Source organism: Neolamprologus brichardi, chromosome 12, assembly GCF_056152115.1.
Source record: "Neolamprologus brichardi isolate AB-2024 chromosome 12, ASM5615211v1, whole genome shotgun sequence".
NCBI lineage: Eukaryota > Metazoa > Chordata > Actinopteri > Cichliformes > Cichlidae > Neolamprologus > Neolamprologus brichardi.
The window spans coordinates 12,666,316-12,679,744 of record NC_142115.1 but is presented as its reverse complement, the minus strand read 5'-3'; the positions used below and the strand labels follow the sequence as shown (position 1 = coordinate 12,679,744).

At 40.5% G+C, this 13,429-nt stretch overlaps 1 protein-coding gene across 2 annotated transcripts in view; it reads left to right on the top strand.

Annotated features, from left to right (window-relative positions):
• The window catches only part of glt1d1 (glycosyltransferase 1 domain containing 1), a 32,105-nt gene that overhangs the window by 17,637 nt on the left and 1,039 nt on the right, over positions 1-13,429 (top strand). Inside the window, exons 7-12 of one of the 2 annotated variants that reach the window (XM_087849014.1) lie at positions 6,042-6,140; positions 8,985-9,034; positions 11,133-11,176; positions 11,618-11,738; positions 12,238-12,336; positions 12,703-12,800. In XM_087849014.1, the coding sequence (XP_087705140.1) occupies positions 6,042-6,140; positions 8,985-9,034; positions 11,133-11,176; positions 11,618-11,738; positions 12,238-12,336; positions 12,703-12,771 (482 nt within the window). In that variant the 3' untranslated portion in view covers positions 12,772-12,800. The remainder of the gene's footprint in view (positions 1-6,041; positions 6,141-8,984; positions 9,035-11,132; positions 11,177-11,617; positions 11,739-12,237; positions 12,337-12,702; positions 12,801-13,429) is intronic. The other variant, XM_087849013.1, reaches the window with a different exon arrangement.

The window sequence follows — 13,429 nt, the reverse complement described above, 5'->3', positions numbered from 1 at the left end:
GTCAGTTGCTCCATTGTTGGATTGATTCTAGCATGTTATAAGACGTCAAGTATAATTAATTTTAACTGATCAAAATGCAGGTCATGTCACAGCTCATGTATGCGGTTCTCATGTGGTGTGCGAAATTGCTTATCAAACACTCATCACATTATATATGTAGTTTGGTCAAAAACTTTTCAGCTACCTCAAAGCATAATATGTACAGTGGAAGTGCTAATTATTGAAATTTTTCAAATTAAAAGTTTTTAATAAATGCAGTTTTTCATACCTGAGTTTTTTGGTTGTCATTTATAGTCCAAAAAAAACCATACCGTGCTGCTCAGCAGATGAAAGCAGAGCTGTTCGGGTAGATATGTTCTCTTCCAGCAATGCTGAGACATACGCATGCACACATGCTGATTAAAGCATTACAGGGGTTGTTACCCTTCTGAAATCAAAGGCAAACAAACAAAAACTATGATTTGCATAGATCTCACAGAACACAGACAGAGGAAGAATATTGCTTCTGGCACGTCATATGATTTGTACAATTTGTTTAGTTTTATTCTCAGAGGGAAAATGAATTTTTTCTTGGATTCCCAAAAATATATATTTTTTCCTCACTGGGTTTGTTTTTTTCATTTTGACAGGTCTGTGCTAAGACATGATTCCAGCTCCTGTAGTATTTTTCTGCAGCTTGTTTGGAGAAACTGACAGGATGTTTAGCTTAGCTGGCACGTTTTCAGATCATGTGAATCAATGCGAGAAAGTTTGATACATCCCACAGATGTAAAAGCTTTTTTTTTTCTCCTAGGATCGGGGTCAGTGCCCAGTCTCCAGGCTGTCATTTTAAGATGCTCTTTAATAGCATTAAAGAGCTGCTTCAGCCTTCTGATCTGGACTTATCTGGCAGCAGGGGATTTCACTCGAGTGTCACTGTACTGCAACCACAGGCTTGGTGCTCTGTGGTTTGATTTCTTTCACTTTTTTTTGTTTTGTTTTGTTTCTTTAAACTTGGGCAGAGTTTGTAAAAAAAAAAATTTAAAGATTTGGCTTGAATTGGTAGCACCATTGCCAAAATGGTTTTCGCAGCAGCAGTGATTTTGCATTTTGGGTCGTTTCAATAAGGATTAAAGGATTAAAAATTATTTTTCTGGCAATTTTCTGTGTACCATTATTTACCACTGATGGCAGAAAGTAATGTAATTTTATTTATTCTTTCAAATTCAGCCTTAAAGTATTGCTGTTGTACCAGCTTTGCTTTAAATTTGCATAAAACCACAGTCTTCTCTGACATAAAGGCTCAAAAATCAATGTCGATAAAGTCTAAATCTTCTTTTCACGAGCCTTTCTGCTCTGCATTTGGCAGTCCACCCAGCTTTTGGATAGATTTCCCCACAGCTGTTTGTATATAGTCATGGTCCCCAGAGCATCAAACCTACTTTAATAATCTATGAATTCTTTTTGTGTAACCAGCAGGTCAAAATTTGCACTTTCTGCTGGAAAATATGCCAACGTCTATTTGATGGATTGGTAAAAAATGCAGACATTCAGGGTTCTCTTACTCATCCTAATGATTTTGGCAGACTTCTGACTCTATCCTCTAAAGTAGAGAATGTATTCAAAGCCACAAACATCAACAAGGTTGACACAGATGTTAGCATTCCTCTCAGGGTAAACTGTAAATTTTTACGAATGCTCAACATTAAATTTGTTGCAACCATCAGTTAAAAATTTGACATTGTCCAACACTTTTTTTTTAAGATCAAATGCGTGATGAACAAATACTCCTCGAAGGGTCATCTCCCTGGTTGAAGCTAGTCGCAGTGCATACACAGAGCAATAGATGGATGGATGTTTCTGCAGTCAGATCATTGCTTACAAAGGGAGCTTTGTTGTATTTTAAACAGTAATCTGCTTAGACGGACAGCCACTTAACTTCTCCTCACAGACTAGAATTGGATATGGATGCCAGAAATCTGATTCTGTTCATCTGGATGTTTTGTTTTCAGTGGGTTCATCACTCACTCACTCATCCAAGTGACATCTACAGTCTCAGCTGACTGCAGGTTTCCCTAAACTTACAAACAGTGCATAGTGACTGAAACTAGCTCCACTGACTAACAATGGGCTGTGAGGACTTTTTTATAATCATTTACTTGGCGTTATCGTGACCATTAATCAATGGCCATCAGTACCATTAACATAGAGTTAGGGAATAGCAACAATCACAGCATTGTGACATGGTGAAAGATATATCGGTAAGCCCTCTCCTCAGTTCAGAGGAGGACGGACCTCCCTGCCTGTCTTATAGTTGGGGAAACTGCAGTTAGCTGAAGTCACTGAAGAAGTCATTTGTGTGAGTGATGAAATGTACTGAAAGCGTTACGTGCAGATGAACAGAATCAACTTTCTGGGATTTAGTAACCTGCGTGACTGAGCATGCCAACTGAGTGTGACGTCAGTTACCTCAGTAAGCTAAAAAATGATTTGAAAGTGTAAACTCACGAGTTTGAGTCGTCCTTGAGCTCCATTTTGTTCTGTCAAGAATGTTTTGTTCATTTTGTTTTATTCTAGTCAATAAACAGACTAAAACAGGAAACAATCCTTGAACACAATACAAAGTCTAGCAAGGACATCCAAGAAGTACCTAGCACTGATGTTGAGGAAACATCCATAATGTTGGTTCAGGTTTAATTTTGGAACAGCTTTGTTCCAACTGTTACCATTAAAATGCTTCCTGGGTTTGACTATATATGCAGTAGAAGTAGGTACACCCTAGTGCTATTGCTTAAATCATTGATCGGGGCAATCGTGGCTCAAGAGTTGGGAGTTCGCCTTGTAATCGGAAGGTTGCCAGTTTGAGCCCCGGCTCGGACAGTCTCGGTCGTTGTGTCCTTGGGCAAGACACTTCACCTACCGCCTACTGGTGTTGGCCAGAAGGGCCGATGGCGCGATATGGCAGCCTCGCTTCTGTCAGTCTGCCCCAGGGCAGCTGTGGCTACAACTATAGCTTGCCTCCACCAGTGTGTGAATGTGAGAGTGAATGGGTGGATGACTGGACGTGTAAAGCGCTTTGGGGTCCCTAGGCGGGACTAGTAAAAGCGCTACACAAATACAGGCCATTTACCATTGCAAAGTCTAGCTGTATTACTTGTTGTTGAACAGTATGGTTTTGCCCTTGTGCAAAATTAAAAACTAAAAATACAGGGTCACAGTTAGAATACAGTTCAATCGCAGTAAAGCCCAACACAAATTCTGCAGTGAAGATTTAATTTTTTTCAGCATTTTGTATTTCTAACTTAGATTTTTATGACAAATACTCAAACTTATTCAGAGTTTTTTGTGTGTGTTCAGCTTTTTAACATTTTTGCTCGAGGGGATCTGTTTCTCTACAGTCCTGTTCAAACAGATGAACGACAGAAATACTCGCCAGGATTTTGGTGTAACTCTTGGCATTTGTGTTGTCATGTATAAATGGCATCTTTCCAATATGGTCTGGTCTACATTAATAAATAACCCCAGTGCCAAGTCTGTCGCTATGCAAGTGGATGACTGTACAAGCACTGCTCAGTGCATGACGGCATATTAGGACGATCATTAGTCACCAGTCTTAGTGTGTTATTTCACACCTTTGTGCCATCTCACAGTTACATTTTTCAGTTCCCCATGCGTGACAGACTTCATGCAGTTAACAGGAATAACAGGAAATCACAGATCAGTCATTATAGGCTTTTGTGTCTCTCAATCAGTACTCACTTTTGTTGTACTGTGCTTGTACTGCTTTGTTGTAACATTTTCAGTAATGTTATTTAAGTGCTATTGATCACTGATGTTGTATACTACGTTCCTTTTCTATAAAGCTTATAGTTAAGGCTGGATCAGGTGACCCTGAACCGTCCCTTAAATGTGCTGCAATAGGTCTAGGCTGCTGGGGACCTCTTTTACTATCTATGTGTTTATACACCACTATTAACAACCATTAATCATGGGTTAGTATGAATCTCTGACCTTTCCCGCAGCAGATGGGTGCCCCTCCCTGTTTCTCTGGTTCTGCCAGATGTTTCTTCCTGTTAAAAGGGAGTTTTTCCTCCCCATTGTCTCCTTCTCATAGGGCATGGCTATTCAACTAAGAAGTTAGTTGGGCCAGATTTTCAAACCGAGGAATTTATCTGGGCCAGATATTTTTTTGCAGCCAGTAAGCAGCAGATCATGATAAATTTCAAACCCACACAACTGTATTGAAAAACAAGTAATTTTTTTATTCCTTTTCCCCTGTAAATCTGGTGACCTCTCACAAATGCACACCAAAAGGTCCATTTAAAAAAGGGGAACTATAACTAAACTATTTTTTTTTGCACATTTGAAATAATAATAATAAAAAAAACATTTTGAACCCATCTCCTGCTATAGATATTACATCAGTTTTCCTCAGGTCATCTAACAGCATTTCAAACTCGTCTGACGCCAGAACTTCAACTCTACGAACTGTCTGACAGGGGTACGTTTTTAATAGCAGATGTCACACTTACTTTAATTTTTTCGTCACTTATCATCGCATCCACCACGGCCAGCATGCAGTATTTCACTGTTTCAGAATCTGTGAAAGGCCTTTTCTTCTTCGCCAAGAAGCAAACACGAAGGAAAGCTGCTGCAACTCTCTCTTGGACTGTACAGGACCCTCACCATGGTAGTACAACTCCGGTTGTAAGATTATTAAACTCGCAGTTAAACTGTACTTTTGCAGCCCTCTCCTGAGATTGCTCTGGAAAGTTTGTGTAGAAAGTCTGGTGTTTGTCATTGTGGTGCCTTCGTAAGTACAGCAACACACTCACTGCAAATGAAACACATTGGTTTGGCATTTGGATTTGGCGGTAAAATGAATAAGTATTTGTCAGTCCAGGGTTCATTGTCAATTTTGCGCTTTTGGACTGAGAAAGACACGCTGTTGTCGCATCATATATTACGATGATTGTTTAATATGTTTACATCACGGTGCATTGTGGGTTAAATATTGCTAGGCTACTAGGAGTGTTGCATTCACAGTCTACACTACGCTGTAGGAATTTTTAATTTTTTAAAAATTAATTAATGAATTAATTTTTTGCGTTTTCTGTGTTTCTGCTAGGACCACAGGCAGGGCCACTCGCAGGTTGCTTCTGGGCTGCATTTGGCCCACGGGCCGCCATTTGAATAGGCTTGTCATAGGGGGTCATCTGATTGATGGGGGTTTATCTGTATTATTATAGGATCTATATCTTGTGCCTTGAGGTGATTGTTATTATGATTTGGTGCTATATGAAAACAAAAAATGAATTTAGTTGTATATGTGAATGCCCCAGACTAAGAGTAACTATGTAACAATATAGTATATTCTTCTGTTATTTCCACTGTCATCCATTACATACCAGGCAGTTGTGACAGTAATTCTGGTTCACCTCGACTCAAAGGTGAGTACAGTGTAGTTGTACTTTTGAAGTGAAAGGTTTGTTGACTAATGTGAGGTCTGAGACTTACAGGCTAGGTCGTGTGTTGCCTTTATGATGGGGTTGTGTAATAGGGTCAGGACTTTTAGCTGCTGTCTTTGCCAGGTCAGGTGCACTAGAGTAGCTGCTGGCATTGTGCATGTTTGTGTGCCTGCCAGTTTTTGATAATCTCTGGATTGAATGTGATAGCCGGATGATATTTGAGAGGAGCAGATTCCACAGCATTGCAGTTAAAGCCTAATTCTTCAGATGTTTGATGTCAGCTCGATATTGGCCCGGCTAATTTTTTTATTTAATTAGAGCTGATCAGTGAGCAAATTGTCACCCAAATATTCAAAGTGTGTAGTTATGATACTGCATTACACACTGATTAGGGTGCGACCTTCCAGTGTTTTCAGCAGACTATTTCCCTCCTGATCAGAGAATTGTGTGAGCACATTAGTCACCGCTGTCTTATTTTCTTCGTGACCTTGGTTGATGTATTGCTTTCATTATCTGCTGATGTACTTGGGATGTTCATTATGCAGTGTTTTGATATTGTGGCGCTGTCTTTCTGTTTGTCTGGCTTCTCTCCAGGTGTAAGGACTGAGCATGTGGATGAGCTGCGTGTCTTCCTTTTGGTCTGTGGCCTCAGAAGAGTCAAAGACCCCCTCTATTTGGTGGAGGTTTTTTCAAGTATGCTGTGATTTTATTCATTACGTTATATTGTTGAATTCATTTCATTGTGCTTGCTATGAAATGCATGTGTATAACATCAAGTGGCGATGAGATCAGCACTCAGACCCAACCCGTTATTGAAACTAGAAATACATACCAGTAAATATGATTATGTAAGCTGCATGAAAAATTGCTTATGTTGTCTGTGGGAACTAAGGTACCAAAAAAAAGTACCGTCGAATTTTAAGATTTTTTACACATCAGTCCTGGTGAAATCCTAAATGTTCACCAGATACAGAGAACATATGAAATTATAAATAACTGAACTCTCTTAGGCAAGCTTTCAGTTGTCTTCCAACAGAGATACATTCAAAATACTTCTTTTTGGATTTTGGCTGTCTTTTGTTTCATTGTCTGCAAAAATGATCCCACACTGCTTCAAAAAGGTCTGAGGAGGCCAATCCATGACTGATAGTGATCAATCATGATCCATCCTGGCAGTGTGTTTGGGATCATTGTCATGTCGAAAAAAAACTGGCTTTCAGTCCAGTTCGTGTGTAAATTTGAGTTTTTCCAGCCTTTTCTTTCAGTTTGCAGCCTTCCACCTACATCATTTCTGATGCGATTTCAGTGATTAACTTAAGGGCCAGGTGCATGTGTGAGGTCTTTGCTGGGTTTTTTGCTATTTCCTAAACTCGTGACTTTCAGATATTGTTGATCTGTAGGCAGACTACAACTCTGTTGTCTCAGGCTGCAACTTGCAGCAGTAAACAAGCTATTACACGTGGATTTAATGGCATCTTTTTGCTCTTTTTGCTGCTCTGCAGCCTTGTTGACTCATATGATCCATATCTTCACCTGCTGCAGATTCTGGTTGGAGTGATCCTTCAGCTTGTAGCAGATATTATGGAGAACAGAGCAGGGAGTGCTGTCATCATCTCCAGTCAGAGTGGAATAGAGTTGATCCACCTACAGAATAAGAGACTACCTGGATAAAAAAACGAAATCACATCCAGGATCAATACACCAGTGACCTGGCCATCATCCAGACAGGGAAACACAAAACTGGATAGACAAGAGCAAACTGGTTAGCAACAGGAATATTGCAAGTGGTGAATTAGCCAAGTATGTTGGTGCATACTGTGCCCCCGATCAAAACCTTTGTGAATCTCATCTTCTGAGATCCCTACCAAAGTACTTAAAATGATCTTTATGGTAGTTGCGCTGCAGGAGGTGCCACTATGGTCGCATTTTGCTATGATGACACATGTAAATACTAGGGGTGCAACGATACACAAAATTCACGGTTCGGTTCGGTACTTTGGTGTCACGGTTCGATATTTTTTCGATACAAAAAAATGTTCATGCTTTTTTAATTTGTCATTTATTAAAATTATAAATATATATTTTAACTCAAACGTACAGTTTTTAAATTTAATGTTGCTGAAACAACAAAAGGATAAAATAATAAATCTATCTGATCGAGAAATCACTCATCTTTGGAAAAGAGTTTATTACAGAGAAATGGCTCTTTCCAAAATAAAAGCTATAATATACGCTTCTTCTGGGCTATATTCTCAGCAGCATATTAAACATATCAGGTCCCCATAAGGAGAATCATGTGCTAACGGCTGTCTAAATGACAGGTAAAGTTTGTAGCATGCGTGCTTGTTGTTTTAGTCTGCTTCCACTTGTCTTTGCACTAGGATGATGTCGGTGTAAATGTGCAGTCATATTCATTTTGTTCCCACTAGTGCTGTCAGCGTTAATCTGAAATGATGTTAACGCCACAACACGGCAAATCCCCGTTAACGAGCTACCGCGCATCGCCCCGTGCGTGGGGCTGGACGGCGTCAACAAGTTAACGAGCAAACTGCGCTAACGCAGTAGTTCCCACCCATGTAATTGAGCATTGCTGGCACATCCAACATACTGTTTTACTTTTGTCCATGACGCGCTTACCTTCAGGGTCATACTTCACATGAAGACCAAAATAGTTCCAAAGGCCAGATCTGAATGAGGATGGGGAGGTTAAATTTGCCATGTTGCAATGAGCTTAGCTTCTGTCTTGCTAGCTTGCGCTGCACTCAGTGGATCTGCGCTCGACAGTGCAGTCTAGGCGGAGTAGTCAAATGCAGATCCACTGAGCTCTCAACACAGACAGCATCGTCAGAAGAAAAGTTGATAAAATAAATAAAAAAAATTTGTATTGTTTGATACATATGCATACCAAACCGAAAGCACTGTATCGAACGGTTCAATATCGATACGAGTATCGTTGCACCCCTAGCAAATACAGTGAGGGGTGGCCCTATTAACCAGCTTAACCTTAATGCCTTTCTTAATGTATCTGCTGTTGTAGAGGCCATGTCCCAATCAATTAGATGTCAACCGTTGAGTTTCATCTAATAGAAAGTGTTTGTACAGTGCAGCGGGGCAGCTCGTTCTCATTTTGTCGGGTCTTGCCTTCATGGTTTTTATGTTTTTTCTTTCTTTGATGGATATCCTGTATGTCTTATTAGGTACCTAATATTTTGCCTCTAATTAACACAAGTTGTTTCTTTTTCAACCCCCCATATATACTGTGACTTTCACAGCACGCAGTTATTGTAATGAGACATCACTAGAGGGCGTCAACATTGTATATTAATGTTGAGGAGAGCTACACGGTTCAAGTTTCACATGCACGTTCTTGGAATTAACACGTACTGTCCACGAGTGTCGTGCATTAAACAAGCTTGTGGGAATCTGTGCAAGAACAGCCTCACTTCTTTTGACAACTTGCTCATTTAAAAAACACACACACAAAAACAAACTGCAGTGTTGTTTTTTACATCACCAGTTATATTTAATGTTTTTCAGAGTGGCATTGTGAGAATCTGCTGAATGTGTTAGTCATTATTGGACCCAAGGTAAGTAAACAGTCCTTATGCACTAGTTTTGTTTTGTTTGTTTCTTTGTGTGTATGCTTTTGTTTTTGTTTTTTTCCCTTTTCTGCCATGTGCCTCTGTACTGTCACTCTGTGTACTGCTGAAATTACCTAGAAACATCCCCCGGGAATTGAGGCAGCCTCTAATTGGATAGAGCAGACATACAGGCTTTAGTTGTTATGCTGGAATTAACGGACAGTGCTGGGAGGAAATGTCTTCTGAATACTGGGGAAGGGGTCAGCTGTAGTGGTGGTTTGGTTGTTTTGTTTTGGGGGGGGGGGCATTACCTGCTTCACATTACTTGCCTTTTACTAATGACCTGTGTGGAAGTGGAGCAAACTCATTTTAATCCTCATAATATGTGTCTGCAAGTGTACGGGGAGCACAAGTTACAGGTTTTGCCGCCCTGTCACATATAATCATGTTTCTGTGCTGTGTGTCTCCCTGAAAACATTAAGTGCTCAGGTACAAGCTGTGCGTCTTCATGTCAAACAGTGCAAATAAATAAGTGGAAAATAGCAATTGAACTCTCAAACCCTGTCGTGAATAACCTCGTGCATCAATCAACTAGTCTCTCACACAATCAAATTATAGTGTTTTTATTTATTTATGTTAATATTTTTTTCTTTTAAAAAAAATATCAGGTTGCAGTTTTATGTTAAAATTCTTGTCATATCCCAGAGAACAGCAGCAGCCTCGGTTCTTTGTTTTTCTCTCACCTATTGTTTTCTGTTTGCATGTCTTCATCTTCTCTTCTCCCCCCCACCCGACTCGCTTTGATACGGCATCAATGTACAGTACTTTAGCATCTGTTCTTTCTTTCAAACAGTGGTCTCAGGCAAAAGGTACGTACTGCTTTAGCTTTGCACAGAACCAACTCAATTAGGCATGGCCACAGGCTTGTATGCACCGTCTTACTGCCGCTTCTTGCTTTTTCACGAGGCTTTGCTGCTGCTGCCGTTTGATGAAACGGTTCAGTCGAAGCAGAAACATGTGATTCATCGTGACACGTCTGAATCACAGGCATGTTTGTTCAAGAAATGGAAAGATATTAATTTTATACTAAAAATGTTTTCGTGTGACAGCCAGATTTCAGCTGTGTTAATTTAAGGATTATATATTTTTTGTGGAACAGTGTTGAACAGATTAAACAAAGTGAAGGAAAAAAGATCTAAAAATGCGAAGAGGAGGTGGAATGAGACATCCCTCGCTCAGGCTGTCGTGACATCACAGAAATCAGTATTGCTACTTCATTCAAGTAATAAGCGCTGTGGCTTTGCAGCATCTGTCATTAAGAGGAAAATTCAGGTCAGTTTGTCAGCGATGACACATCTGAACTCTCTGTAAATGGGCTTTAAATTACAGAGTAAAATAAATCTGGACAATTCCAAAAAGGGAACGTTATCTCCTGTAACGATAGCAGGCTTTCACCTTATTTATTTGCTGAAAGCAAAAATGAAATCTAATTATATCTCTCTCAAACATCAGTAAAGGTATGACAAATTTATTAGAATGAACAGGAACACTGAAGCTTTCGCCGTATAACGTAGCTTTGTTGTTTGTTTGTTTTGGGCTCACTACAAGACAGCGCCGGTTGGGCTTAAACCGTGTATTTTTGCCAGTATCTTCATCGTCTTGATCCGACCCCTGCTCGTTTTATAATTCCTGCAGAATCCCAGATCGCTCCAGGATGCAAAACGGCATTTCTTTTTTAATACATCTTAAAAAATAATTTCATGAAGGCATTTTGTGAGCTATAAAATAAAATGAGATGTAGCAGCTTGCTTAGTAGCATCTTTGACCCACATTGCTATGCTTTGACTTTTCTGTGGACAGGCTAATGCACATAAATCCCACATTGCAATTAATCAGATTGGCCACCCTGCCCACCCTGACCCCAATCTCTGAAAATGCAGGATTTTCCTGAGAATGATTTTCTCCTGATAGAAGTTCTTAATTGTGTCATTCGATATTTTATATCCCAGTAATTAGGATATTGCAGGTATTCTTAATAAAAAAGAAAAACAGAAATTTTGTTGCACATGTTGCGGTCATTTTTGTTTTGCCGCTTGTTTTTCAGATTGATCCCGTTCTTTCTGCTGAAGTAGAAACGGTTGTTAAAAGGTAGGCCTTCAGCTTTCTTTGTGTTCAAACTGTCAGTTTTGTCTGTTTAATTGCTGTGATGTTCCATCTTTCAGACTTGCCTGCCTTTGTGCTTCTTTCATGCGGTGCATTGAAAAACAAACGCAGCTCACATGTATCGTAACATAATGTGAACGGAATACAAAATAGAGCTGAGCGCCAAGGTCCTCTTTTTATTATCTCTCCTCCCACACTCAAGTCTCTGCCGATCTTTCAGTTTTTCGCCACAGGGCCTCACCACAACAGAGATCTTTGCGGCAGGAAGCTGCCCTCTCTGCTTAAGACTTTACCTGGATGCTCCGTTCATGTCACAAACAGTGCAGCTGTGTTTCCTTGCCTGAGCTTGTCACTGCTGTTCAGCATCATTCACGCCTCTGTGAGTCCTGAGTCACACAGAACTGAGTTTTGCCACTGCTTTTACAGAACAGCAGGGGTGTTCTTGGCCCAGGAGAGGTGCCAACAGGAGCTTCATGCTGCCATGAAAAGGTGCTTCGCTGTGGTCAACAGCTCTGTTTCAGAGGGCATGTCAGCAGCCATCTTGGAGGTAAACATCTTCGAGGATGGTGGGTAATTGGACGGCAGGGCAGCACGATGTTCCAACATTGACAAGAATAACAGTTTGGTAATGGTAGTTTGATCTATCAAGGCATCTTACAGAGGAACTTTTGTATTTTAATCTAAACAACGTGAATCTTCTGCACTGTTTGTTGTTCAGCTACAATGCTATCTGGACACTTCTGGGACAATTACCCAAATTAATTGCTTGACTCCAATCTTCCCATTCCTGAGTGAGCAAATCCTCTTAATCTTTTTTAAACACAGGCAATTAAGACAATCCACAGTAGGCTTAAAGTGTTATTAGTTTGTTAGCATGTTTCACTTAACAAGGTATTAGCTTGCACAGATTGTTAATTCTTTAAGTGAACCGAAGCACAGAATGGCGGCGCTGTACACCATCCGAAATGCTCGAGTGACTGCTTCTTAACAATGACAGGATAAACAAGAAACTTTTGCCTTTGACTTATGCTTTCTGTCTTCACCAGGCCATTGATCTCGGGGTACCTGTGCTGGCTAGAAACATTCCAGGAAATGCAGCTGTGGTGCAGCATGAGGTCACCGGCCTTCTGTATTCTTCTCCTCAGGTATATATTGGCTGACCAGCTCTGTAGTTAAGCTAAGCGCTGTAGTCCATAAACATAATGACTGTGTTTATGGACTACAGAGAGGATAAACTGTTGCCAGGGCTACAGGGACTCCTTTTACCTTAGCTGACCAGAAAAGTACACAACCGCATTAAGTAGTACCGACACACTGACTGAGAACAACTGGAGGGTTTTATGTCTTCTCCTTGCATAACTGGATAAAATAACAAGTCTCACAGTTTTAATCAGAAACTTTTGACATCATTTTGTAAACTTTGTAGCGGTTTTATCACAAGTCCAATCTGAGCAGGTAAAATGTAACAAAAGGTCCCTCCTTGTGTTATATTTTATTTTATGTTTCCTCAGGTGCTTGGATTAGAATCAAAAGAAGTGCACCCTTTAGGGAGAGAACAAAGATACTATACTACCGCATAGTGATGCAACAATTAGCAGCAAGGTGGAAAGTAAGTAATCCCCCATGAGAACTGCTCAGTCTGATATTCAATGAGGTTTAATGCAATGGGAGATAACAAAGGATAAGACCAATTGGCAGGGCTTAAGCGTTGTATTGTCAAGATCATGCTGTAGCGTGATGTTGTTGTAATGGTGGGGATAATTCCTCCCTGCACGTGTGCTCCACTGAGCTGCTGGTAGGAAGCTCACACAGATGGTTGCAGCAACTTGGGCCGGATAAACGAGGACCTCGGCCAGGACCGACGGGCAGAGAGTGCTAGTCTTTGAGCCGCCTTTGCAGTAGCTCCCATGCAGGACTTTTCACGCACGCTAAAGTCTTTCCTTATTCTTTCCACTGACAGTATTTCTTGTTCTTCAAGATGGAATTACATGAGGAGTGTGGGTATTAAGAAATGTGTCGAGCAAAGTAAACACAAAAGCACTCACGAGCTTTAAAGAGGAAAAATGGCCTGTCCTGTCGGGCTCTGTAATTTGCACCAAGAGTGAAGTGAATATAAGCGCGCCTCTCATAAGTTGAGCTTTAATCCTTTTGCTGTGAGGATTTATAGCCCTCATATGTCCATACAGAAGAGCCGTTTCCCACCAAGAGCCTCTCCAGACATAATCACATCACTTGAAG